This window comes from Coptis chinensis, chromosome 7 (genome assembly GCF_015680905.1).
Source record: "Coptis chinensis isolate HL-2020 chromosome 7, ASM1568090v1, whole genome shotgun sequence".
Taxonomy (NCBI): Eukaryota; Viridiplantae; Streptophyta; class Magnoliopsida; order Ranunculales; family Ranunculaceae; genus Coptis; species Coptis chinensis.
In genome coordinates, this window is record NC_141462.1 from 4,537,707 (window position 1) to 4,562,902 (window position 25,196).

At 36.7% G+C, this 25,196-nt stretch overlaps 2 protein-coding genes, 1 long non-coding RNA gene and 2 pseudogenes across 9 annotated transcripts; 2 read left to right on the forward strand and 3 right to left on the reverse strand.

Moving 5' to 3' along the window:
* Positions 1–1,263: 1,263 nt before the first annotated feature.
* On the reverse strand, positions 1,264–4,980 carry LOC147485406 (hydroxyproline O-arabinosyltransferase RDN2-like). 5 transcript variants are annotated; one of them, XM_086573243.1, is made up of 9 exons: positions 4,798–4,980; positions 4,007–4,694; positions 3,760–3,827; positions 3,474–3,675; positions 3,127–3,224; positions 2,941–3,011; positions 2,728–2,799; positions 2,452–2,562; positions 1,264–1,482 (listed from the first exon to the last, which is right to left on the reverse strand). In XM_086573243.1, exons 6-9 carry the CDS (start codon positions 3,007–3,009, stop codon positions 1,420–1,422), a joined length of 315 nt encoding a protein of 104 aa, XP_086429369.1. In that variant the 5' UTR covers positions 3,010–3,011; positions 3,127–3,224; positions 3,474–3,675; positions 3,760–3,827; positions 4,007–4,694; positions 4,798–4,980; the 3' UTR covers positions 1,264–1,419. The 5 variants fall into 5 exon arrangements, with proteins under 5 accessions (XP_086429369.1, XP_086429370.1, XP_086429368.1 ...); XM_086573244.1 differs by having other exon boundaries at positions 4,007–4,584; positions 4,798–4,971; XM_086573242.1 differs by having other exon boundaries at positions 4,007–4,566; positions 4,798–4,959.
* Positions 4,981–6,447: 1,467 nt separating this feature from the next.
* Positions 6,448–7,772, reverse strand: LOC147485407 (uncharacterized). Its single transcript, XM_086572621.1, has 3 exons — positions 7,620–7,772; positions 6,913–7,524; positions 6,448–6,812 (listed from the first exon to the last, which is right to left on the reverse strand). Exons 2-3 carry the CDS (start codon positions 7,511–7,513, stop codon positions 6,697–6,699), a joined length of 717 nt encoding a protein of 238 aa, XP_086428747.1. The 5' UTR covers positions 7,514–7,524; positions 7,620–7,772; the 3' UTR covers positions 6,448–6,696.
* A 5,972-nt stretch (positions 7,773–13,744) lies between these two features.
* On the forward strand, positions 13,745–18,624 carry LOC147485408 (pentatricopeptide repeat-containing protein At2g41720-like; annotated as a pseudogene). The gene is made up of 10 exons (XR_015202729.1): positions 13,745–14,241; positions 14,350–14,522; positions 14,851–14,956; positions 15,054–16,161; positions 16,254–16,359; positions 16,457–16,661; positions 16,887–17,019; positions 17,972–18,076; positions 18,330–18,452; positions 18,536–18,624. The product of XR_015202729.1 is annotated as a pentatricopeptide repeat-containing protein At2g41720-like (transcript).
* A 357-nt stretch (positions 18,625–18,981) lies between these two features.
* LOC147485409 (uncharacterized) lies at positions 18,982–19,616 on the forward strand. Its single transcript, XR_015202704.1, has 2 exons — positions 18,982–19,051; positions 19,157–19,616. It is a non-coding gene; the product is annotated as an uncharacterized LOC147485409 (long non-coding RNA).
* A 957-nt stretch (positions 19,617–20,573) lies between these two features.
* Positions 20,574–24,274, reverse strand: LOC147485410 (phenylacetaldehyde reductase-like; annotated as a pseudogene). The gene is made up of 6 exons (XR_015201509.1): positions 24,001–24,274; positions 23,138–23,307; positions 22,823–23,016; positions 21,618–21,780; positions 21,036–21,228; positions 20,574–20,885 (listed from the first exon to the last, which is right to left on the reverse strand). The product of XR_015201509.1 is annotated as a phenylacetaldehyde reductase-like (transcript).
* Positions 24,275–25,196: the final 922 nt, after the last annotated feature.

A 25,196-nucleotide genomic window follows, 5' to 3' on the forward strand; every position in this document is an offset into this window, starting at 1 on the left:
GAGCAAATTGCCAAATTCCTCAAGGAAGAAATTTCAAATCAGCTTCCGAGACTAGTTGATCCAACCTCTTGTTTACAAGAAGCGACAAATTTCTGGTTTAAAACTTAAAATTAGCACAATGCATTGCACGAGCACGACTGTGACGACCCAACTATTGACGATCAGGTTGAGGATATTGTCCTCACACGTCTTCTGAACTATGCTGACAAAATAACAAGGGTGGGGCATATCAAGGCAGAAATTGTGCCAGATCTGGGTTTTAGGTGCAATGGTGCATGTGGGTTCATGTTCATAACTTCATACTTCATAAGCCATCACTGTTGACTCGGGCAGCCACACGCCGACACCTGTTTCACTAAACAATCATTTGCCTAACTGAATGTTTCCCCATGACACCCAAACTCGAGCCTCTTGGGACTTTTGTGAGTGTTAAACACAAACCAGTTTCACTAAACAATCATTACGCTTGAGACGATCCCCAAATGTACCATAAAATTGATCCTTTGGACTACGCATCGTAATGTAAAATGTTATTTAACCGTTTCTTTTAGCAGATCTTGCTGCATTGTATTTGGATCCAATGTTATGTTTACCTAGTTTCTAGTTGTAAACATTGGTTGGATACTTGGATGAATGCCTGTTCTCTTGGGAAAAATAAGAATTAAGCTTTGGTTTATGTCCCATTAGGCAGTATTTACTCCCAAAGAATGATTCAACCTTCAATTTTAGCCTAGCTGTAAAAGTTGGATGACCATTGGATCAAGGACCAAAATATCGATATTGGTGAATATATCAGTATATCCAAAAACTAATATATATCATATATATCTATTTTTTCTGAGACCCGTCCAAACTATTTAAAATATCAAAAATATCAGATATATTGGAAATATAATATCGGAAATATTATAAATATATTAGAAATATCAGATTTATATTAAAAAATGATCAAAAAGTCAAACAATATATATTGTAAATATTGTATATATCGATTATATCAGCAAAATAAAATTTATATCGGAAAAAAAGAATTCAATATTCAGTAGATATATATCAAAAATATCGATATCGATGTAAAAAAAACAATATATATCAACAATATATCGGCAATATTTTGGTCATTGCATTGGATTGTATATTCCTTATGGCATTGCACAATGGGAGTGTTGTAGGAGCCTAAGAGGTGAAACACACCCGACTTTTAAGTTCAATAGGAGATCATAAATACTTCTAATTTAAACACGTATTAATGAGACGAGATCCTTATTTGTTATCATTCACCTTTCGCCTTATATTTCCATTACCAACCTCAACATAATTTATTAAATGGTTTGTATACAACGATCTTCTATAGCAGTTTAACCGGATGGAGTATTCAAAAATTAGATTACATATGCTTACAACATACTTTTCCAAGCATTACTCGGCCTCCCACCCGGGAATATTTGCGGTAGCCTCATTCACCATCTTAACTAGTGTGACCTGCAATCACAATTATAAACAGAACAATGATCAGATATATGATAAGCATGAAAGTAATGCGAGTGATAACAAAAAAACAGATGTACCCGTTTACTAGAAACATAGAGTCAACAACATCGTGTAGAAATTTAATAGACTAACAGTTTATTAGCAAGATGAAACGTACAACATAGATAAGAAGTAACAGTTATTAAGTCCATTTCAAAATGTTCACTCTCCATTATGATAAGGGAAGTAATTAGCAATGTGTGGGAATTTGAAATTTTAAAGGGACAAAAGAGATGACAAAGTAGAGCCAAGTGAAATCGACTTTTACTGATATAATTAAGCAACACATCCTGAAGTACGCATATCAACAAAGTTCAGATGTGATTCTGAAACAGCAGTTTCTAATCATGTATGGTTCGGAACATGTATCAAAGAAAGAGCATATGAAAGTCAGATCCATGTTACCCGAGTAGGAGCCTAAAAACTGATAAGGGGCCTACGCCAAGGCTGTTTATACCAAAATGTAAGATTGTATACCTTCATCTGAGATCATCTGAACTATGAGGATAGTAGAGTTGTAGTCTTGTAGACTGGGTTAGGAGTAACAATTACGTTGGAAGAAGAATATAATCATTACAGAGAAACAACTCGAGAGCAAGGCCATAAAACAAGGCAGTTACAACTTACAACTAAACCAGAATAATGACATTTATTGTTCAATTGCATTTTGACCTGATTGATGTTAAAACTGAGAAAGAAACATTTCAGGCTGTGGTACTAAACTCTACTGAAATGATATTACGTGTGATACATTATAGGATTCTAAATGCCAACTAACAGAGTAATCAAACATTACCAAACCAATAAAATTTTTGCATATTCATTGTTTTAACATTAACAGTGGTTGCAGATGTGTTTGTTTTTCACATTATAACACGAAAAGCATTAGCTTGACTTAAAGAACTAAAGAAGCATGCTTACCACACTCTCAGGAACTCCAGGAGGGGCAAAGAGGGTTTCTTGGTGGAGGACCCCGAGATATGATCTTTTGTCAAAACGCCACTTCCCGATTTTCCCATATGTTAGCTTACCCTACATGTGTATCAAGAACTAATATAAGAAAGCTATCAAGAATATAAAACAGATAGAAGAGAATCAGAAACTCCACTTGGCCGAAAGTAAAGTGACCAATTCAAAAGTATACTTGAAAATTTACAATTTCATGACTAATAGCTGGAGAAGGGAATTGCACTCTACCTCCAAGGAGTAATCACATCCGTACGTGTAATGAATGATAAACCTCTTTCCGACCTCCAAATCCCATGGGGGCTGCCATCAACATTTCAATAGCTTTTGTGAAAAAGTAGTAAGGATATAATAAATAAACGATGTAGATGAAATACATAAGAGTATAAGACTGGTTGGAATAAAAAGAAAAAACAAAAGCTTCCTCAGGCAGAAGAACCAAACCTGTAGCATAAAATCTTTTCCAAGAATATGCTGCACACCATGCAATCTTGGATGCAACAGCATATGCATACCTTTAGTGTAACAGCCAAGTAAAATAAACATGAAGAGTGTTAATAAAATCTATACTGACTATCATACAAGAAGTACACTGATTGAGATAAAGAATCTTACTGAACATGTTCTTACATTTCTAAAACCCAGCCAAATGCTTTATCGGTCTCTGGATCGTCCTTCATTGTTAACGAGATATTCATCCATGTAGGTGCAATTTTCTCCATCAAGGACTGAAAAGGATCAATTAGACCACAAATGATTTAAACAAGTCAGAATACAAAAGATTGGCTCCGAAAACTAAGAGTGCCAAGAATAATTGAAAACCATAGTGCTAACACCTCAAAAGTACTGCAGTATCAATACTGGTGCACTATTACTCATTCAGATGCTGTAACAAGTTGATGAATTGATGTCGATTTGTCACTTGATATGGTAGTTCAAAAGTTCCTAACCAGATAAAATGGCAAAGAGGACTCTACCTTCTTGATAATAACAGGGGAATTGCCAATAGGGTCAACATCTGTCACAGGTCCCTTCTCCTCCGGATAAAACTTCCTTATTACCTTTTCATTTTCAGCAGGTTTAATATAGAAAAATGGGAAAGCTACTGGGTTTCGTCCGTGTGCCAGGTTAGGTAAGGGATTTGCAAAAATGTGATCAGGCTCAGCCATCAAAATATATCTGGAATTGTTGAAGAAATTATAAGATTTCAAATTAATAACATTAAGGCAATAAACTCCAAAACTCCAATAAAAGCTTACTCACTCTTCCTCTATTGTTGCTTTTTCTAGCCACTGCACAAATGCCCATGGTCTATTTAATACGATGTAACCCTGTAAAATGACATTAGAACAATGTTTGAGAACGAAGGTTTTCGGCTCAAAAGCACACAAAATAGCACAAATATGTTTCTAAGAAAATGTATGCAAGTAGAATACCCCGCACCAAGCAAGATAGATAACAGGTTCTCAAAAAAAAAAAAGGGACAAAACTACTAATGAAATATTCTCACCCGATCCAGACCTGCTGGAAGAGGATCAACCACGAAAGTTGGTATCTCATCCATTAGATTGTCAGGACTTCCGGAGTGAAGTACCCTAGTGAATCCTCCCATGTCTGATTCAGGCATTTCCTTCATCTTCTTATACCAATAGTACATAATACGACACTGCCATTTGCTGTAAGGTGCATCAGTTGCAGTAAGTGCAACATGAAATGGCAACTTAGCATCTTTCACTTTCCTCGGCATTTGATTTAAAGGATCAAAATACTTCGAAAATGCCCCATCATCCACTCCCCCTCCTTCTATACGTCTATTGTGAAGTACCATAGTCAATAAATTATACGTCGCAAAAAAGAAGCCCAGTACCAAAAGAAGTAGAAACAAAGGCGACGCCCGCCCCATGTTCTTTTTTCCAATCATTGTTAGTAATCATTCAAAGTGTGTATTCCAATTCCTTCCAATTTCCAACTCTCTTCTATCCAATCATTGCCAACATAAATACTTCAAAAAATGAGCTCTTTAACATTTAAAGCACCTATTGACCTTGAAGAAACCTTTTGCATTGGTATCTGTGAATTTACAATGAGCTAAAACAAGATCAAATTATCAAACTTTACAAAATCACAGCACACCAACATATCAAACAGACTAAATTGCATAGACCCAGATCTTCAATGTTGAAAAATTGCATGTTGCACTAGTGAAAAGTACATACATATATATTAGTGAAAAAGTGAAAAAAAGCCAGGAGAAAAATTGAAGTAAACGAGTATAGAGAAAAAGAGAGATGCGTAACTTGCCTGTGAGAATGAGAATGAAACTTTTATTCAGGGTCTGTTTGGATGTGATCTGAAAACATTTTTTTTTTTTAAGAAAAGGGGTGGAAAGTAAACGGCTTCAGCAAGATTTGTCTGTTTATTAGTACTTTTTTGTTTAAGTTTTAAGGTCAGTGTGTGTGGGGTAGCACCAAAGCCCAAGTCGCAGATCAATGTTCGTAGTAGGTACGTTAATTAGGTACTATGGTATGGTCAAATCATCCTCATTCCTGAAAATTCTATCCAAATCCGAGGAAATTTTGTGGTGTGATCGATATACGAGTATGAAGATTGGCGTTAAATAATTGCATGAAATAGAAAGAAAAGGACAAGAATTTGGCTTAATCAGTTGTATATGTCCTAGTAGCCTGGAGTTCTGGACACTAAAGTTATATAAAATTTAAAATTCTGTTGTTTAGCAATAGAGAGTGGGATGCCAGTAAATTAAAATTTGCACAAAGTGAGTAGCAATATATGCAGGACATTTTAGATAGGGTGATCTGAGACACACCCATATAAACACTTCCATATTCTATAACTAACTTAAGTTTTAGTCATACCCAATAGCCGTCTCAATCCAATAATATTTCCCAAATTAATTTGAGATATTTTTAAAAAAAATAAAAAATAACATCTTTTAGATACTCGTTCTTTTGGAAGATCGAAGAAATCAATCATATACTTTTTTTTTTTTTCTTTTGAAAGAAAGAAGAAGAATAATAACACATTCTTTTTCAATTACAAGTGAAGAACGTAGAGTATCTAGGGTTTAGTATGGAGTCTCACGATATATATTAAATAAATGACTTGTTTTGTCTTGAGTATACCTAATAAAAAAAAAATTAGAAACCTAAATGTGTCTAAAATAATTTTATTTATTTATTTTAAAGTTGGAGTATGTGAGTGTTTTTATGGGTGTGTCCAAGAACGCCTTTGGAGCCAGTTACTTGCGTCTTGTTTTGTCTGAAAATCCACAGCAGATTTTATGGAGAACAAGATATCTCCAACGTCTTGCATATGTGCAATGCTTTTCAGTTTGGATATCAATTCTATGATCTTAGAAATTGAATTCATGGATATCCTGAAATTTGGACTCAATGGGCCCTTGGTCCCTTGCTACTTGCTACTTTTTTAAGTCCAATACTCCGCCTCCATTACAGACATCTTCATGGATATGAGCAGGCAGCTGATAATGCAGAGTTGCAGACAACTGAGACAACAAAGCGTGCTGATAGGGAGCCTGGCAGAAGTGCAGAACTGAGTACAATATATAAAAGTATTGTTCTCCACCCCCATTCATTAACTGAATGTTAATACAAATCAGAAACAATATTCTTTGGGGGAAACTACAAGCAGGTTGGTTTTCATTAATGTATGCAATAAAGTTCATCATATGTATATAGTTCCTTCATAGCACCCTTTGCAAAACTACATTGATTGTATCCTCCAGCACAAAATCAAAATTTTTCTTCCAGGGGAAAATAAATCAGCAGATGTTTCGATCAAACATCTTTCCATATATGTGATAGCAGTACACCCTTTCCAACTGATTCTAGAGCTCAAAATTTGCATTTTCTAACAGTTCAAATGGTACCTTCAAACTACAGAGAAGCTTAAAGCCTTAACATGAAGAGGGAAGAGGCAAAAAGTCACATTGTTAAGATTAACTAATTTTGTACATCATATTAGAAGCTAAATATGATACATCCTGCATCTAGACATATAGTAATTTGCTCGAACGCTGAACATAGAGAAACATCAACACTATAGAGAAAATAATTATGTAACTAGAATACCCTTTCGAATTATTAGGAATTCCACATAAACTCTTACTCATCACATTCCATAATTGATGCCCTCCAGACTATCAACTCTGTCTTTTTTTTATAAAGTCTGTCCGGCATTCTTTCCATTCGAACTTCCCATCCAGTGAAACAGCGGTTGCCCTTCCTGTAGCCTCACAAGGTGCCTTCTGTAAGGAATTAGTATGCTTCTGAGACCTGCAACAGTAATATTAATAATTAACTTCCAAGGATAACTCACTTGAGAATAGCAAATTACAAACAGAACAATCAAAGACACAAGAGAATTGGTAAGTACCTATAATGCACATTACTTTATATAGATGCGCAACACCGGCATTGCCTTTAGTACTCATCCGAGGCCTCTCCAAACATTCAAGAAAAGCAAGGTCAGCCTTTAAAAGCTTAGCTTGGTCACCAGTGTCATAGCCAATGTCATGGCAATAGCAGCAGAAATCCAACCAATCGCGTGGGCGTTGATCCCAGAGATGAGAACCACCAGCCTTTCCACTAGACCAGTTTGGCCCGCAATAATGCCCATATCTCGGAAACATCATAGAAAGAAAGCTTCTTGCTCCACTGTGCCAGGGAACCTTAGCAACATAAGGCCTAAACAGCGGAACATAACAACCACCACCTGGCTCCAAAGTTCTAATGGGTTCCCTGTATTCCTGTTGGTCTGTTCTGTTCACTGTGATTGTTGAGTGGAATCTGTGTTTAACTTTGAGACCAACCCATGGAATAAAAGACAAAAGAGACCAACCCAAGATCTTGTAATCATAGGACATCCATTGTTTAGTAGTTTCTGTGATGGCTGCTATTGGATTTGGAGTGTGACTGGTATTATGATTTGAAATGAATCCAATTTGTGGTATGTTTTTAAGAAAACCAAAGTTCATTGTGGTTGTACCTAGATAACAATCACAATCAAACAAGAAAATCAAAGTTAAATCTCAAAAAAAATTCTGGACTAAACTGAAGATATGGAGAATTTATTTTTTTTACCTCAAACTAGTCGAAGATCATTGTGAGGAAGTAGCTACAATCTCTAAAAAGAGAAGGAAGAGTAAAGATTTTGCTTCTTTGAATATTCGAAAGATTCTTTTTTTATTCTCAAACCGACTCTTTCTTTCTCTGGCTCCGAAAAGGAGAGGTGTCAGAAGATTAGTGGTCGACGGAGAATACGTGGGACCTACTACACTATCTTACCCGCGAATGAGATATATGATGAGAATAATGAGATGACGAAAGATGATGTAATGTAATTAGGATCCTAAAGATGGCCACTTTATATTGTGCACCTTCGCTCGGGTAACCCAAATCCAAGTCGAAGTCCTAGCTAGATGCCTAGATACATGAAGGTGTTTAAACTTTAAACAACAAACATTTCTATAAAAATATACGATATAGGAAATTATTAGAACACATGAGGTGGGCAAGGGTCAGATGAACAAGCTTAACTTGTACTAAATGTCATAGTTTGGTTCTTTACACCATCACTCAACAATTTCGAAACCTAGAGCAAACTTCAGTGAATGACTACTTTTATAAAAATAACAGAATGTAATAGCCAACTTCACAAATGAAGCTCTATTGGACATTGGTAGATTACTGACAAAGAAACTTTGTGAGGAAATTCTCCTAGAACTTGCAATTAAAACGAAGACACTCCCACGCTTGTGCACATCCAACTGCTTCTCAATCTTGGTTGCAACTCTACTGAGACCTGGTTTCAACTGCTACTGCCATGGGAATCTATTATCCACGGAAACGATTGCTGCAGTACTCGAGATTAATCAGAAAAATGCAATAAAATAAACCACAATCTCATGACTGAACTATATGGAACTTTTCAGCGATACAAGGCTGTTGCAATAGATCCAAGAACGGATACATACTTTATCTTCAATTTCTTCAGTATTTAAGTGCTCCCACTGTCTTGTCTTAACACAATAGACAACTATTTGTCCTCTATTATTACCACCTTCAAAGAAAATTACTTCACCATTACTTATCTTTCCCAAAGCCCATGCCAATCCATCACATTGTTCAGAAATATTCACCGGCAATGTGTCTATTCGGAATTGTTTTACCCACTCTTGCCTGTCAACATCCTTCAAAATCCAAACATCATAAGGACTCCCCCTAACATGCATATTATCTATGATTGCCAGGAAACCATCCATCTCCATGAGCGACTTGCTACAACAATCTGTAGGGAGTTTCAATGACCGGATTGTTTCTTCGTTATCAATATCAAAGGATATTGTATCTCCACCACTACTTGTACTCACGTACAGGATCCCCTTAACCGAAACTCGTGCATATAGTAAAATCAAAATGTTTGTTGACAGAACACTTGTTTCATTTATCCGTCTCCATGTATTCCTCGAATGGGCATCTAGGGTTTTATCGTGAAAACAGAAAAACACCGGTATAGAATAATTCCACTAATTTGTATTTCTTGGTAGATGGAACATATACCACGTCATACAAAATTCTACACATCTCGCCATGGGGTCGAGGAACTGTAATTAGTTCCTTTGTTGTAGGATTTGTAACACAAAGATTCTGAAAATAATCTTCGCCCACAAGCAAACCATTACAAGGACGAAAAAATCTTAAATCTTTCGGAAACTCATTTAATACTCGCACCTTACTAATTTCTGATCCATTCAGGTTCAAGAATCTCAATTCAACGTTCTCACTGTCGTCAGTCATGAATTCTTGTAGCAAACAGACCGCTTCGGACTTCATGGTGTGGGCATCGATGAAAACTGGATCAGAGACAATGTTAAACCATCGTTTACATTGGTACTTGAACTTGTCAAGAAGTATATCAGCTGGAATTCTAGTAAAAATATTGAAGACCAAATCGTGGTTGAGATAAGGCATGATAACCTTCTTTGCCTCATCTCCTTGAGTAACTTCTTGTTCTTCGCTGTTACACTTTGAACTATCACCCCTTCCTCCTCTCTGCCTCTTAACCATTGCTAAGATTGTGCTAAGAATGAGACATAAAATCCACAAACAAATTTCTTAACTTAACGGAAGGAAAAAACCTGAAAGTAAAGAAGAAATGAACCAAACAAGAATCAGAGATACAATCCCCCATAAGTGATAAGTTGCATGAAAAAGCAGACAAGACTTGATATTTAACTCTATTAGTCCATTACTTTGTACTTACAATTAAAAAGCCCAAGCATATATCGAAAATTTTAGATTAAAGAGAAAGGTTTACTTTCAAAGTGACAATTTAGTTCTACAAATTCCACACAGCCCATATGTACAAAATGACAACAACCAAACATATTACTAAAACCCCATTTCAGAGTTCAATTGCATTTTAAGTTAAAAAAAAAACCAAAATCAAACTGACCTTCAATTTTGTCCAAGTGAATAGAAAATGCAAAATCTAGTGAAAGTCTGAAACCTAATGGGTAGGCAGGAGTTATTCTGAAGCCACATTTCAAAAAACCTAAAGGGTTTAGAATTATTTTCAACTGAAGCAGAATGGTTAATAAGTAACGCTAGATGATCAGAAGTACCAAAAGCTAAAGTCTTAACGATCATATTGGGAAAGGCAGCCACCCATTCTGTTGTTGCTAGGGCTCTGTCCAATCGCTCAACAACATGATCCTTAAATCTTCTGCAATTGGACCACGTAAATCTAGGTCCCTTATAACCCAAATCAATTAGGCCAAGGTCATTTATTAACAAGTTAAATCTAACATACTCTGAGAAAATTCCAAATTACCTCCAATCTTTTCATCCAAGGAAGTAATAGCATTAAAGTCACCAACGAGTAACCAGGGCCCAGGGACCAAGGGTGCAATATCCCTGAGCTATGACCACACTTGATGCCTGAGGTTGGCTTGAGGATTGCCATAAACAAAGGAGAAGAACCAATCCTCAAACCCGTTATTATAAGAAATTTTACCTGTAATCTGGTTCTGAGTCGACCCAATGATATCCAGCCCGCAGTCCTCCTTCCAAAACACTGTTAACCCTCCTTTCAGACCCTCAGCAGGAACACTATAACATCCTCCAAACTTTATTTGTTTACTAATAGCTATCATACGTTTTCCAGAGGCTTTTGTCTCTGATAAGCAGACCACATCCACTTCATGTTGCTGGATGAGGTTTGCTAAGTTATGAACTGTCAAAGAAGAGCCAATTACTCGACAGCTCAGTGCTATCATTGTATTCATTGAACCTTTGGCAGCTGTTGAGGAACAGCTCGCTTAACCCTTTCAGTCGACATCCTGACTCCAATAGCACCTCCATTTCTAGCACTGTCATATGTATGTTCTTCTTCCATCCTTTCAATATCCACCATAGAAATACTAGTAGCCTGTTGTGGTGGAATGATGTTCATCACCTTAGCAGCATCCTCTAGAACCATGTTTCTTTCTTGTTTTCTCTTCTTCAATTCCATAGCAGTCTTTGATAGCATATTAACTCTAACCTCTTTTCTAATCCACCTGCTTCTTCTCCCATTTGTCCAGCTCTCTGCTTGTGTGTAAAATTCCATCGATCCGTGAAAACACTGCTCCCTGATTTATCTTTTGTATCCTCAATATTATCCCGACCCATGTTCTTTTTCTTCTTACCTTTTCCTTTCTCCATATCCTCTGACACCGCCTCACCAATTCTTCTCTTCTTCAGACAAAAAACAAATACTAAAGCTTGATCGACTATCCAGCAGCTCCTCTTCTTCTGCTAATACTTGTTCTAAGGCTTTCCTGTCTCTTCGTTTGGGGAAGCGTCCAGCTTTGGCTTTCCAATTTTTCCTCCTTCCCGATATCTCACCACTTGAACACAAGTCTTCAGACTGCTCATACAATTGGTGTTTAGAGCCTTCCCTCCCATCAGATTCACCAAGAAGTTCCTTGCAAAGTTTCCCTGTATCCCACTCTTTACCTTGGTTACTTCCAGATATGTCTCCCAGAAAACTTATCCCAGTCCATTTTCAGCCCATGGTTAGGTAACATTGGCCCGGACTCTGTAGTGCAAGGCTGAGTTCCATCTAACTCACCTAGGACCACAAGAATATTGTCATTCGGGTTTATGATCCCAGCCCATATTCTATCATCTTCTGCATGCCACCTATTGTCCTCCTCTGTACGACTGACAACATTTCGAGCTGTTGACATGGTCCCATTTCCCGCCCGTTGGTTTGGAACCTGACCTAGGGACCCACTTTTTGTATTCTGCCTCAAGACCCCACCTTCTGATACTGTCTCTGCTGAATTGCTATCAAACGCTGGATCCAACGTCTCTCTATTTTGTCCTGTACTATCTTGTTCTGTTGGTTTGCCGGAACAATTACCCTTTCCGGTAACAATTCTCGCCGTACTCCTCGAGTAAGCTTCCCTGTTGACAGAATTTTTACCATCTCTGATGTTACTCTGGTTTGCCATTGACACTCTTAGAGAGTTGGTGAATGGCTGAGGAATTGGTACTTTGATACCCAAGTTCATCATATCCTTCTTAAACTTCTCTCTTGCTAGACATATCCAGTGTTCGTGTCCAATGATTCCACAGAAGTAACAAAAGATTGGTAATTTTTCATACCTAAAATCAACTTTAATAGTGATTCCATCCTCAAGCTTCACATCATTATCCTTGGAAAGAGGTTCCAGAATATCTATGGCAGCATCCTTTAGTTCTTTTGTTCCTTCGTTCTCAACTTTCAATACTTCCCCCAGTGTTTCCCCAATGCTGGTAAGATTTACATTAGTATTCCTCTCAATTGGTAAACCAACTACTTGGACCCAGAATGGCATGATGTTGAATTTGATGTCCCCCAACCTCATATGAGGTTGCCATCTTTTCACTGCAAACAAGTACCCACACACAGTCCAAGGTCCATGGACTACCGCATGGTGAAGTTCACTAATATCTGAGAAAATCATCTTGAAATAGCCTGTCGCCATTGTTTCAACAATCACTTTACCCTTTGCTTCCCATGTATTATGTAATTCCTCCTTAATCATAGACAGAGTGAAACGGTTGGTACTGAAAAGTCTCCCTATCGCCACAAACTCTCATTTAAAATCTTCATCTTCTTTTTAACTCATTGTTCTATATTTCGCCTCATAACCTATAGGCGTGTAGTGCAAACTTATACTAGGGAACTAAAAGTTGGGTTTATAAATAGGAATTTTTTATAAATAAGTCATCCAGATAATTAATAACCAAAGTAAATATTTGGGTTAATTAGACAGAACCCTCCAAATTATATACCGGTTTAAACTAAATATCCTGTTGTTTAAATCATTAGACTTAAATATGAGGATGGAATTCGAGCTAAACAAGCCGAGCTTTACCATGTTCAAGCTCGGCTCGCTAATTACACGAGTTTTAAATTGAGCTCGAGCTCGGCTATTTTACACTATAAATATGCTATTTGAGCTAAACGAGTCGAGCTTCATCAAGCTCATTTGTTACACGAGCTTTAATTTGAGAAACTCTACCATATAAGAACGATAATAGTAAGCTGCCGCCTTTTAAACGAAGCCAAGCCCAAGCCGAAACTCAGGAGCCCTCGACTCAAATTCCGCCCTTACTTAAATACCCAATGCTACCCTTATTTGACCCCTTCCATTTTCCCCAATCGCTCGTGGTCCTCAATGGCCAACCACAACTTGATTTCACAATGCAATCACAGCCCAAATCCCATAACCCCAACACCAATAACATACATAATCTTAAATAAATCCAATACTATAATGTTTGCTGAAGATGATAAACATTTATCACAATCAATTGAATTGTATCAAAGGGAGAATAAAAAGTACAATATAGTTTGAACATTTTACCAATTATGTATGGATTTAAATTTTTGGTACTTGGGTTATAATTTTGTATATATATGATGATAATGTAACAAAAAATAATAAGAGCAGTTTTGGAATTAAGTGAAACACTAACCAAATTAGGTATTTAATTCATTTCACAACAAAAAAAAAAAACTGTTTTTTTCATTCTGGTACTGAATTGCATTGGGTTTGAAACCAGCGTCCAATGAAGAAAAAAAATAGTAATAATAATAAAAACCATTCTAAGCCACTTCGACCCCAGTGTAAAATGAAAAAAAAAATAATCCTATAAAAAAAAATAATAAAAACCATTCTACGCCCACTTACTTCGAACTGCGCCAAATGAAAAACCAAAATTTCAGATCATTTGGACATATTTCATTGCCAGTGCAGCGATATTTATCGATATTTTGGTCGTTATTCTGTTATCAGAAGTCACTGGTTGGTTCCCGCTCATTATCCATGATGACAACACTCAACTCCTCCACTCACTTCTTCTTCTTCTCCACCCAAATTCCACCACCTCAAAACTCAAAAAAACCCATTCCTCGAAAACTCCATATTCTTTGTAAGAAAAAGGTCAACACTGAGGAAGTTTGGAAGGAAAACAAAGTAGGGTTTGTAGACTACGATAAAGGGAAACACAATGTCACTAATCAAATTAACGGCTTGAGAAAAGATGATTTACTAAGTATCAAGTTGATTGGACTATTTCTGAGGTGGTTAATAAGATTCTTAAGATTAAACACTGGAATGATATTGAAGGCGTTCTTAATCGGAAGAATTTCCCCGTCCTCATTCGGGTCAGTAACTAAAAAATAGTTGATTTTGTTGTATACAATTTCATTTATTTATTTATTTTTAATTATTATAAAATAGGTGGTAGTTGAGTGTTAATGATGTTTGTGTAGGAGATTACGAATGCAGGTAGCCTAGAACATAGTGCTGAAGTTTTTAACTGGATGAAAAATCAAAAGAACTATTGTGCTCGAGTTGATATCTATAACATGATGATTAGGTTACATGCCAGACACAACTGAACTGATCAGGCACGCGGATTGTTTTTTGAGATGCAAGAGTGGAGGTATAGTTCTTATTACATCATATATGTCAATTTTTGTTTCCTTGACTTTTGCATCTTAAACTTAAACTTGGTTATTTCTGATTTTGACGAGAAACAATAAAGTTTAAATCTGAAAGCTGTTGTGTGAGCTGACCCCAACTTGCAGCTTACATTCTTAAAAAATTTCTAACGATAGTGGAACTTGAGATACATAATGTCTTCTCTTGACATAGGTTTGAACTAAATATTTAAGCATTCTTAGTTGATGCATATCTTCTTAAGTTCGAATGAGGTCTATAGGTTACAAGCTTTCTTCTTTGGTTGTGTAATTTGTTTGGTTTGCTGGCAGATGCAAACCGAATGCTGAGACTTATAATGCTCTTATCAACGTACATGGTCGAGCTGGTCAATGGCGCTGGGCAATGAATATTATGGAGGACATGCTTCGAGCAGCTGTGTGTATTCGTATTCTTCGTCCTCAGTTTTGATGGAAATGTTTTTGCAACATAGCCACCTGATGTTTTCTTTTTGTGTGTGTGTGTGTGGATGCAGATTCCTCCAAGTCGGGTAACATACAACAATCTTATTAATGCTTGTGGATCTAGTGGGATTGGAGAGAAGCTTTGAATGTGTGCAAGAAAATGACAGAAAATGGAGTTGGGCCTGATTTGGCAACTCATAACATTGTCTTATCTGCTTACAAAACTGGTGGCCAGTATTCAAAATCTTTGTCTTATTTTGAATTGATGAAAGGAACAAATATCCGTCCTGATACAATCACCCTTAACATAGTCATATATTGCCTAGTAAAGGTGGGAGAATATGGGAAAGCTGTGGACATATTCAACTCAATGAGGGAGAAAAGAGCAGAGAGCAATCCTGATATTGTGACTTTACTACTATTATTCGTGCTTATTCTGTCAGTGGACAAATTGAAAATTGCAAAGCTGTGTCTGACATGATGCTTGCAGAAGGATTAAAACCTAATATTGTTTCGTATAATGCACTTATTGGTGCTTACGCTTCATTTGGAAAGCATAAGGAGGCTTTATCAGTTTTTAATGAACTTAAAAAGACTGGCATCCGCCCTGATGTTGTATCATATACTTCATTGCTTAATGCTTATGGTAGATCACAACAACCTGAAAAGGCCAGAGAAATATTTGACAAGATCAAAAGAAACTCATGGAAGCCAAATTTAGTGAGTTACAATGCTCTGATTGATGCATATGGATCTGAAGGATTATTAGCAGAAGCTGTAGGGGTGTTGCGTGAAATGGAAGGTGATGGAATCCAGCCTAACATTGTGACTATATGCACCCTATTGTCTGCCTGTAGCCGCTGTGGTCGACAGGTGAACATCGATTCTGTACTTTCAGCTGCTGAATCTCGAGGCATCCAATTGAACACCATTGCTTGCAACTCGGCTATTGGAAGCTACATGAGTCTGGGGGAGTATGAAAAAGCTTTAAATATATATAGATTTATGAAGGAAAAAGGATTGAGACCTGATTCTGTTACTTTCAATGTGCTTATAAGTGGTTCTTGTAAGATAGCAAAGTATGGGGATTCAGTTAAGTTTTTTGATGAGATGATGGATCTTAAAATTCCTTTAACTAAGGAGGTGTACTCATCAGCGATCTGCGCTTACAGCAAAGTGGTAAGTGCACTCTTATCATCTTACTTGTATTGATGCTAACACAATGAATTTCAAGGTGTTTGTAATCTTTATGAAACTTATCAAATTTTTAGGGTCAGCTCGATAGAGCAGAATCTTTGTTCACTATGATGAAGACAAATGGTTGCTATCCTGATATTATAACATACACTGCCATGATGCAAGCGTATGATGCAGCAGGTAAATATAGTACTTGAAGCTTATTAGTTATGGTTAACTGAAATATGCTCAGCCACTTAGTTGAGGTTCTCTTTTCATTCTTCCTATTTACGTATAGGGAGCTGGGAAAAAGCTTATGCGTTGTTCAAGGATATGTAGATGAATGGCATTCAACCTGATTCTATTGCAATCTCATCTCTCATGAAAGCTTTAAATGGAGGAGGCCAGCCAGCTAGAGTTCTCCTCCTGGCAGAGTTCATGAGGGAGAAAGCTATTTCTTTCAATGATGGTACTTTCTTCGAAATCGTCTCAGCCTGCAGCATGTAAGTTTTGTTTTATGTTTTCTTGTAATAGAAAATGCCGACGCGTACAAGCATTGAGCTACAGGAGAAAAAGAAAAAAGAAAAGATTGTATCTTAGTTCTTGTGTGGTTTATCTTCAGTTTGTTGTGAATTGATTAACATTCATTTCTATCTTTTAATAGTATTTCTGAATGTCTGAAAATTTAGTTCTAGCTCTTTAACCATGGCTATTACATTTTGTTGAAGGTTGAGAAATTGGAGGACGACAATTAATGTAATTAAAATGATTGAGCCGTCATTCTCAGTAGTTTCTATTGGACTTCTAAATCAACTTCTTCTTTTCCTTGGGAAAAGTGGAAAGATAGAGACGATGATGAAGGTATATTTGAATTTCATTACACTTGCTGTTTGAACATAGAAATGGTTGTGTTTTGCATTCTAAAGTAGGCTTCTATTCCGCTTATCATTCCAAGATGATATATGAAGTTACATCGTTAGTGATGCTACCCTATCTAGTTAGATAGGATTTATTTCATGGTTCTAAGAATGTAATCAAACAGTTCCGTTTATTACTGTTTGGTATTGCCCATTCAATATATGTTGACTATGACATGGTTAAGAAAAAAAATGAGTGATGCTTTTACATGGGTCAAGAGGAGTTTTTTGAGTTTAAGAAAAGAGCTATTTTTTTGATTGGCAAGCGAGGTTGTTATAGAGGTCCTCTACCCCTTTTCATTAATAGTAGAAGTTTGGTTACATTCTCAAGTACTTTTTTCCTATTACATCCTCGTAGATAATTTTTTTCATATCCTCTGAAAAGGAACTAGGAATTATCTCTATGTATCTAACTTAATGGGATAGAAGCTGCTAGTGCATCCATAAAGTCGATTAGTTTCTCTGTATATGTGCTGGATAGTTTCTTTTTTTCGAAAGTGCTATATTAATGAAGTATAGAAGTGCAACTAGAGGAGAGAGGGGGTGGCGGGTGGAGATGTGTGGGTGTTGATAGGTGTTTTCCAGTTTTATTATAAACGTCACAAACAATCCAATGTAATTATTTAAAGTCTTGCTTTGAGTAGATGACTCAATAAGGTTAGATAAAAAGCACGTGATAGATGCAGCTCAGAGTGTGCTTGATTATTTATACTCTATTGTATGTGTATGTATCACGTGAGTTTATATTGTATATATAAACCATGAAAACAAATTCATATCTTTGGTTTCATGCTCACTTGAAGCTTGCTCTTTCTCTCTTCCTCGCATTGTGATTGTTAAAACTATAGCATGCAGCTTCTGATAATTGACTTCTTTTTCCCTTCTTGTGTATGCAGCTGTTTTTCGAGATGGTAGCATCAGGAGCAGAAATCAACTTCGGGACATACTCAATATTGTTGAAGAATCTTTTGGCTGCCAGAAAATGGAGGAAGTACATTGAGGTATCTCTTTCTTACCTCCGTACATTAAAATGTGCAGTGGTAGTATCATAATAGAACACTTACAGAGACAAATTTTATGTATGGCACACTCGACTACACAAATTTAACAGTGTAAGGGCTACTTTTTCCCAAAGCCTCGTTTTGAGTAGTGTGAGTCAACTTGGTATCAAAGATTTTGATGAAGCATGGGTTAATGCATCATGATAGGCCTCGATTGTTTTTTTTTTTTTAAATATGTGAAACTTGACTGCAGGTACTGCACTGGATGGAAGAAGCAGGACTCCAACCTACACTTTCGAAATGTATCAAAATATTTCTGCTATTGCTTGGAAATGTGGTGACACAGCTTCTGTTGCTTCTATCCATGAAAGAATAGGTATGAAACCTCCAAGATAGGCATTTTTCCATGGTGGTGCATGCTTCTTATTAATCATGTTCAGGATAGCTCATTTGCTTCAGGACATTTTACAGAATCCGTCAAAGAAAAGTTGGTGATCACATTTCAACACCTTCACCACGATGCTCTTCCTCAAGTTCTCGCTGAGTGAGGAACTAAAAGTTTGAAAATATCAGTGTGAGGCCACCGTCTCCAATCGTGACTCTGTTTGATGGAAGATCTTCAGCTTCAAGGAATGGTTCTTTACAAATTCAGAATCGAAAGGTTGTTACCATCACTGTTCTAAATTCAAAAGCAGACACTTCTCTTTTCGTTGCTTATAATTGCTGAATGTTCTCTAATTTTTAAATCTACATCACATAAATGTTAGAACATTTAGTTGAGATCTTTGGATTTATATTGTTTTGTCAAAGCTGATCTGATTATCGTTATGTTTTCCTTAGTGATAAAAAAGAGGATTTTGCAGAAATGTGATCCTTGGATGAAACGGAAGCAGTGTTACTTCTTGCCCGTCCTTCTGACTAATGGTCTTGTCTGAAGTCAGGCTGTTGTTACCACATCATCATTCAGAAACTCTTGTGAGTCACTTATCGTTAGTAGAACTTTGAATTAATCATTTCAGCAACCTAACCATGTTCACAGAGATCATATTCTAAACATGTTATGTTTGTTGATGTCAACAGATTGAAAACAATGATCGTTGGACTACTCAGACTGGGCAAAACGATGGTCATCTTTGAGTAGTGTCCTTGCAAAAGGAAACCTGCTGTTCTGCACTTGCAACATTATTTAACTCAAAGAAACTCCTTTCATGCGGCTGCAAGGTTTGCTTGACATCGTCATCCAATGGTATTATCTGGTGGAAGAGGAAATATTTTTTTAATATGTTTTGCTTGTAAAAATGTAACCAGTTGCAATGGTCTTTGTTCATGTGAGCCTTTCTCCTCGTATTGAGGACATTGCTTACATGAGGGAGTTTTTTTTAATGTCTTACATGAGGGAGTTACGAAGTGTATTAGTGTATAGGAAGCCAAAATGTCAATTTAAATGGTGTACATGCTTCTAGGCTTCTGCTTCTTCTTTTAACTTTTGCTGACATTGTTTAAACTTTAAAGATTCTCATCTGTTTTCGTCCATCCTTTATTTCCTCCCTGTCATATACTTGCTAGAAAGAGATGAATCGAACAACTGATAAACAGTCTTGGATGACACATATATTATCGTGATAAATGGGATGAGCTTCTGTGTCAAGTACGACGATTGTGTGAACTATGGGCATCCAAAACAGATTCATATAGTGCATCCAATGGTACGGCACAAACGATCAAGGTCGCGCCTCAAATCTTCCCTTGATATCGTTATCTTTCATTTCCCAAAAGATAGTCAACATTTTGCTACGTATAATTTGTGGTGGATACCCAAAAGTAATCAGTCGGGAGACTGTTTGGTCCTCAGATTTGTCTGGTACAATTCAACATAATCTCCGTATTACTTGAAGTCCAAAAAAAAAAAAAAAATGATAATTTAAAAACACTGCACTAGATTGTGAAGATAGAGAGAATATTGAAAGTAGAAAAATAAAGAATTTGTGAAGATGGTTCTTCTTTGAATACCCAAATTCTATTTGTGGAATGCTTTGGTTTTTTGTTTTTTCAAATACACAAAAGAGAAGATGATGGGAGTTAGAACTTAAAACAAAAGAAGTGACAAATATTTGCGTGGTCGAGATTGGAATGGAGAAGAAGCGGGTGAAAAAGAGGCTTTCTTCTGCAAGTTCTCGTTTTTTTTTTTCTCACGTGGGGTGAAGAAGAAGGCTTTCTTCTTGCAAGTTATCGTTTTTTTCCCCCCTCATGTGATTAAGTTGAATGAATATCGTTATCTTACCTTTCCCAAGAGATAACGTAATCCTTGTTATCGGCCATTTATGTTCTCCTTATTCATAAGTCGTGGCCCATATTCTGAAAATGGACTTGACCAAACAACTAAACACCTTATCAGGGGTCTTATACATCATACGGCTACCCAAACCTCATCTCAAAATTAAAGCTCGACTGAGAGGCCTGTCTAAGAGGTTTCACAAAGAGAACGATGTTGAGATCATTGAGCTTGCCAACATGTATTTCATTATAGAAACAAATAACCACAAGATGACATTTCAAACCTATATATCCGAGTACCAGATACAAAGTATAAAGAGCAAAGGTTATATAAAGTTGAAAATCGTCTAATATCATCAGGCGCTAGCACTGCCTGCATATATGGAGTACTCAAAAGCTGACTAACTTCTTCTCCTTAAAGCTTTCAACAGTTTCCTTGAGGCTGACTTCCAAAGGAATGAAGTCAGTGCCCAAGCTCTTTGCCTTCTCTTTCGAGACATTATAGTCTGGAACAAACGGCTTGTCATCAGCATCCCTGTGAAAAAATATATCCATGAAACAAAAATATTTGGTTCAATATCAGTTTCTGTTTCCCCAAAATGTAGATGTACTGATACCTATGGACCTAACTGATTATAGATTCTAAGACATGATAATCCACTTTCTTCAAGAGGTAGAAACATACTTCTCAGGATGTTGAATCTGAGGGTAGAGCTCTCGTAAAATCTTCACAATTTCTGAACAGTGAGCATATTTTCCAACTATGCAATACCTTCCATGCGCTGAAGGAACCTCGAATGCAAGAATATGTGCATTGGCAACATCTTTAACATCAACCCATCCAAAACTTAAGTTGCTATATATATCTGTCTGTATCCCTGCATTGATTAACCTTTTACACCCTTAGACCCCCAGGAGAAACATAGATAACTTCAAAATATGCAACTTTATCAGGTCATCCTTTTACACATGAGCAAAATTGTGATAGAAAGCTTATCATGTTGCATAGCACAAAACGTTCTACCAAAAAGTTTTGTAATTGCTCACGTTATAGAAGTAATTGTCATCTATTACGATTGAAACTCTACTGAACATGTGCAGTGTGCTCCTATCTGAGTCTAAAATTCTTCAGAGTAGGACCCTTAAAACCATGATGAATGAACGATTGAAATAAAAAAAGAACAACAAGTCAGTATTCTACTCCACAGTCCACATCACCAAACACATACTATAAAGAGATTGTCCACAACCATAAAGAAAACCATACCATTTATCAAGTTCAGAATGATCTCAGTGCTTGAATTAAGCGTTGGCTGTAAAAGAGGACCAATCACGAATGCTGGATGTATGGTAACCAAGTCAATTCCATGCTCTTTTGCAAATTTCCAAGCAGACTCTTCAGCTAAAGTCTTCGAAAGTGCATACCAACGCTGCTCGATTAACATAGTAGATATTAGACATCATATGTTATTTATGCCCCCCAGTACTTTAGTAAGTAGCACTAAACACATGACCACAGATAAAACCTCGCATGAATTGAAGCACCACGACAAAACTTACTATGGTTCATTTGAGCGTGAATGGAAAGAGTCAAAGACTAAAGAACAAACAATTTCTAAACATTGTCTGAGCAATTACTTGACAATGGAGAACAGGAGAATATCAGTGGTGACAAGAATGTTGTCCAGAAAACCACATTACAGCGACGTTCACAAACAAACATGCTCTAAACTCTTGGCAATATTAATTGGCGCGGTAAGCAGAATATCGTTGAGTTAACGTTGTGTATCAGTGCTCATTGTTTAATCTCTCATGCTTGAGTCCTTGCTCTTTACCATCCCTGATTTATGTGCAAATTTTGTATACAAAAGTTTCATAGAAATGTCCGAACCATTTGGAAGTGGCCTGTTATGTGAATGAAACTAACAGGAAACCTCTAGGAACTGACTTGGCGGAAACCAAAGGTAGCACCTCTCACAATGAAAGTTTAGGGTGGACTTGGATGTAAATATGCTGGCTACGTAAGTTATCTCTTGCAAAGTGAATAGAGATAATAAGATAGACAATGCAACAACATGTTTCGTATGACGCAATCGTTCAGTTTCAGTAAGACACAACAAGCACTTTTAATTTAACTTAACCATTTTGGAAAATAGTCCAGGAGAAACGCTATTGCCGTAGAATAAAAGAAGTAATCACTGAAGATGAAATCAAGTCCAACATGTGTTTGTGACAATGGGTCTGCAGATGCTACTGAAATGTTGTGGACCTGAATGTGCACAGTTTCCTACTCCCTGATCAAGCATATGACAAATTCTAACATATAAAAAAATTGAACAGAAAATCAAGTTGTAAGTTCCTCAAACAGATGAAGAAGATATCACATGCTCAAACTAGCATCATAAAAGGGACAAAACTAGTAGAGTTTCGTACTTGTCATTTCAAAAAGCTCAGATAATATATAGGAAGCACCTTTGACTCTCTACAGAAATCTGAATCACTAAACCATGTCTCGTCAACTACAACTTCAGGAGTTCGAGGTTTTCCGTTGTGTAGAACTGAAGCCATAGAGGATGTCACAACCACCCTTTTCACAGAAGGCGTTTTTGCACCACGACCCAAAATGCGTTGAGTGTTCCCTTCACGGCGGGGTCAATTATTTCAGTCTGAAAAATGTAAACAATCGAAGCTAACACACGATCAGAATAAAAATTTGTGCAGGGGGAACTTGGGGCTAAATTCAATAGATTTATGGTAATGTCAGCATAAGATATACATAGACCAAACCTGTGGATCTGCTGCCTTAAAAAAACAGGGTGAGGCTGTATGGAAAACACCTTCACAACCATTAATTATGGAGTCAAAACATCCTTCGTCGACTAAATTTGCTTTGAACAAATGAAGTCTGTCGTTTGCTCCAGGAAGTCGACGTAAGTGCTCAGTTTTTCTAGAATCATCTGCAACATTTTATCAACTTAACTATTTTGTTAAACAACTGGAAGAGATGGTATCATAGTAATCATCTGATTGGCGAGACATTGGTCATACCATCTTGAAGTATAGAACATGAACTCATCTTACTGCTCTTTTCAGACGAAAAGCAATTAGACTGCTATATGTTGCGCTTGAATATTTACAACAAGAAAAATAACATAATTCACTATTAATCTACTTTTTTCCCAAGGGGTGATAGAGTACTAATTAGCTAAAATTCAAAGAATTCACTGGTCACAAGTTCACAACTCACAAAGGCATGTTTGATATCTTAAATTTGTCTATAACTGGGTAAGAGTTTTCTTAAAATCCTGGGGTTGAGTGCTTGAGTGCCGCTCTTCATCATCCCGCAGTAGAGGTCTGGAATACCAATCAATAACATCTATACATAGCTTAATTGCTATGTGGTGTGTGGACTAAAAAATTCGGATGTGGGCATGTGGCTGAAGCTGGGTGAATTGAATCAGTAGAATTACTTTAACTTGTGAACCTCTGTAATACTTACACACTAGATAAGCTAGAAGAAGGGTGATTCCAATAAACAAATAAAATGAGTTTGCTTATGTTTTTCTACTACTTCTTCTGGCAATTGTGTGTTTAGTCAGATTCAGCTAAGGACTACTCCATAACAAATATGAGAAGAGAAGAGAACTGACTTGGGTCACGAACAGAAGCTTTAACAGTGTAACCGCGTTCAAGCAGAAGCTTCACAAGCCATGAAGCTATGTACCCTGAAGCACCTGTAACACACACCGTCTTCCCTGCTCCTGAACTACTACTCATTATCTCTCTCTCTCTCTCTTCAATCTGCCTCTTTAATGGTAGGTATATTTGTTTCTTGATTCCTTATTTTATATATAAATGATCGTTCTTGTCTCGGTCTTACTTGTGAACTTGTCTCACCATTACTTAAATGAAATCCCAGTAAACTAAGGCGTCTCCTTAGGACCCACACACAAGAACTAATCCTTTCGACTTCTAGTCATTGCCTCATTGGATAGGAAATGCATGAACATTTGTGGTGGGATGTTCTGATGTTCGACACAGCATACAAGATTACAAGTCAAGTACGTACACTGCATTAAACTCAGGCAACTAATCATTGAGAACAACCAAAAAGAAACATCAAAATTTCTAGAGAAAAAAAAAACGAAACATAAAAAACCCAAGTAAGGCCAAGTGAAAGCAGTGAATTACATGTCAACTTATGAATTGAGAATGTAGCCGGCCACTACAGTAAATATTAAGGGTTATGCGATCAATAATTCTACACCGACATATAGAATTTGACACAGTTGACCGACACAGTGACGTGGCACCGCAACATCAATGTTGCACTACGAAAAATCACCACTACAATATTAATGTTGCACCATGAAAATCACTGCAACGTCAATATTGCACCGAGAAATATCACTTCAATATCAATGTTGCACCATGAAAAATCAATAGAATTGATAGTTTGTTATGAAGAAAATATGAAAATGACAAAATAAAAATGGAAAGATGATAATGGAAAAATCGAGAAAAAGTGTTTTGAGTAAGAGAAAAGAGATTTTTGGCTCTTATTTTCACCATTGCAACATTGATGTTACAACAGACCACATTACTGTGTCTTGACTGTGTCATTTTTCTTGTATCAGTGTAGTATTACTCGTTATGCGATAGACAACAATAGTTGCCAAAGAGCCAAGTGATGAAAGCCTAAACAGTCTACACTCATAGAGTTGAAAAATTCCATAACATATAATCATGTATATAATTTGGTACATAGACGGGCAAATGTAAATGTGTCTTGCACAACCACGGGTCACGGCTATATTATCACTTGGACCATCGAATAAGGTGTTTA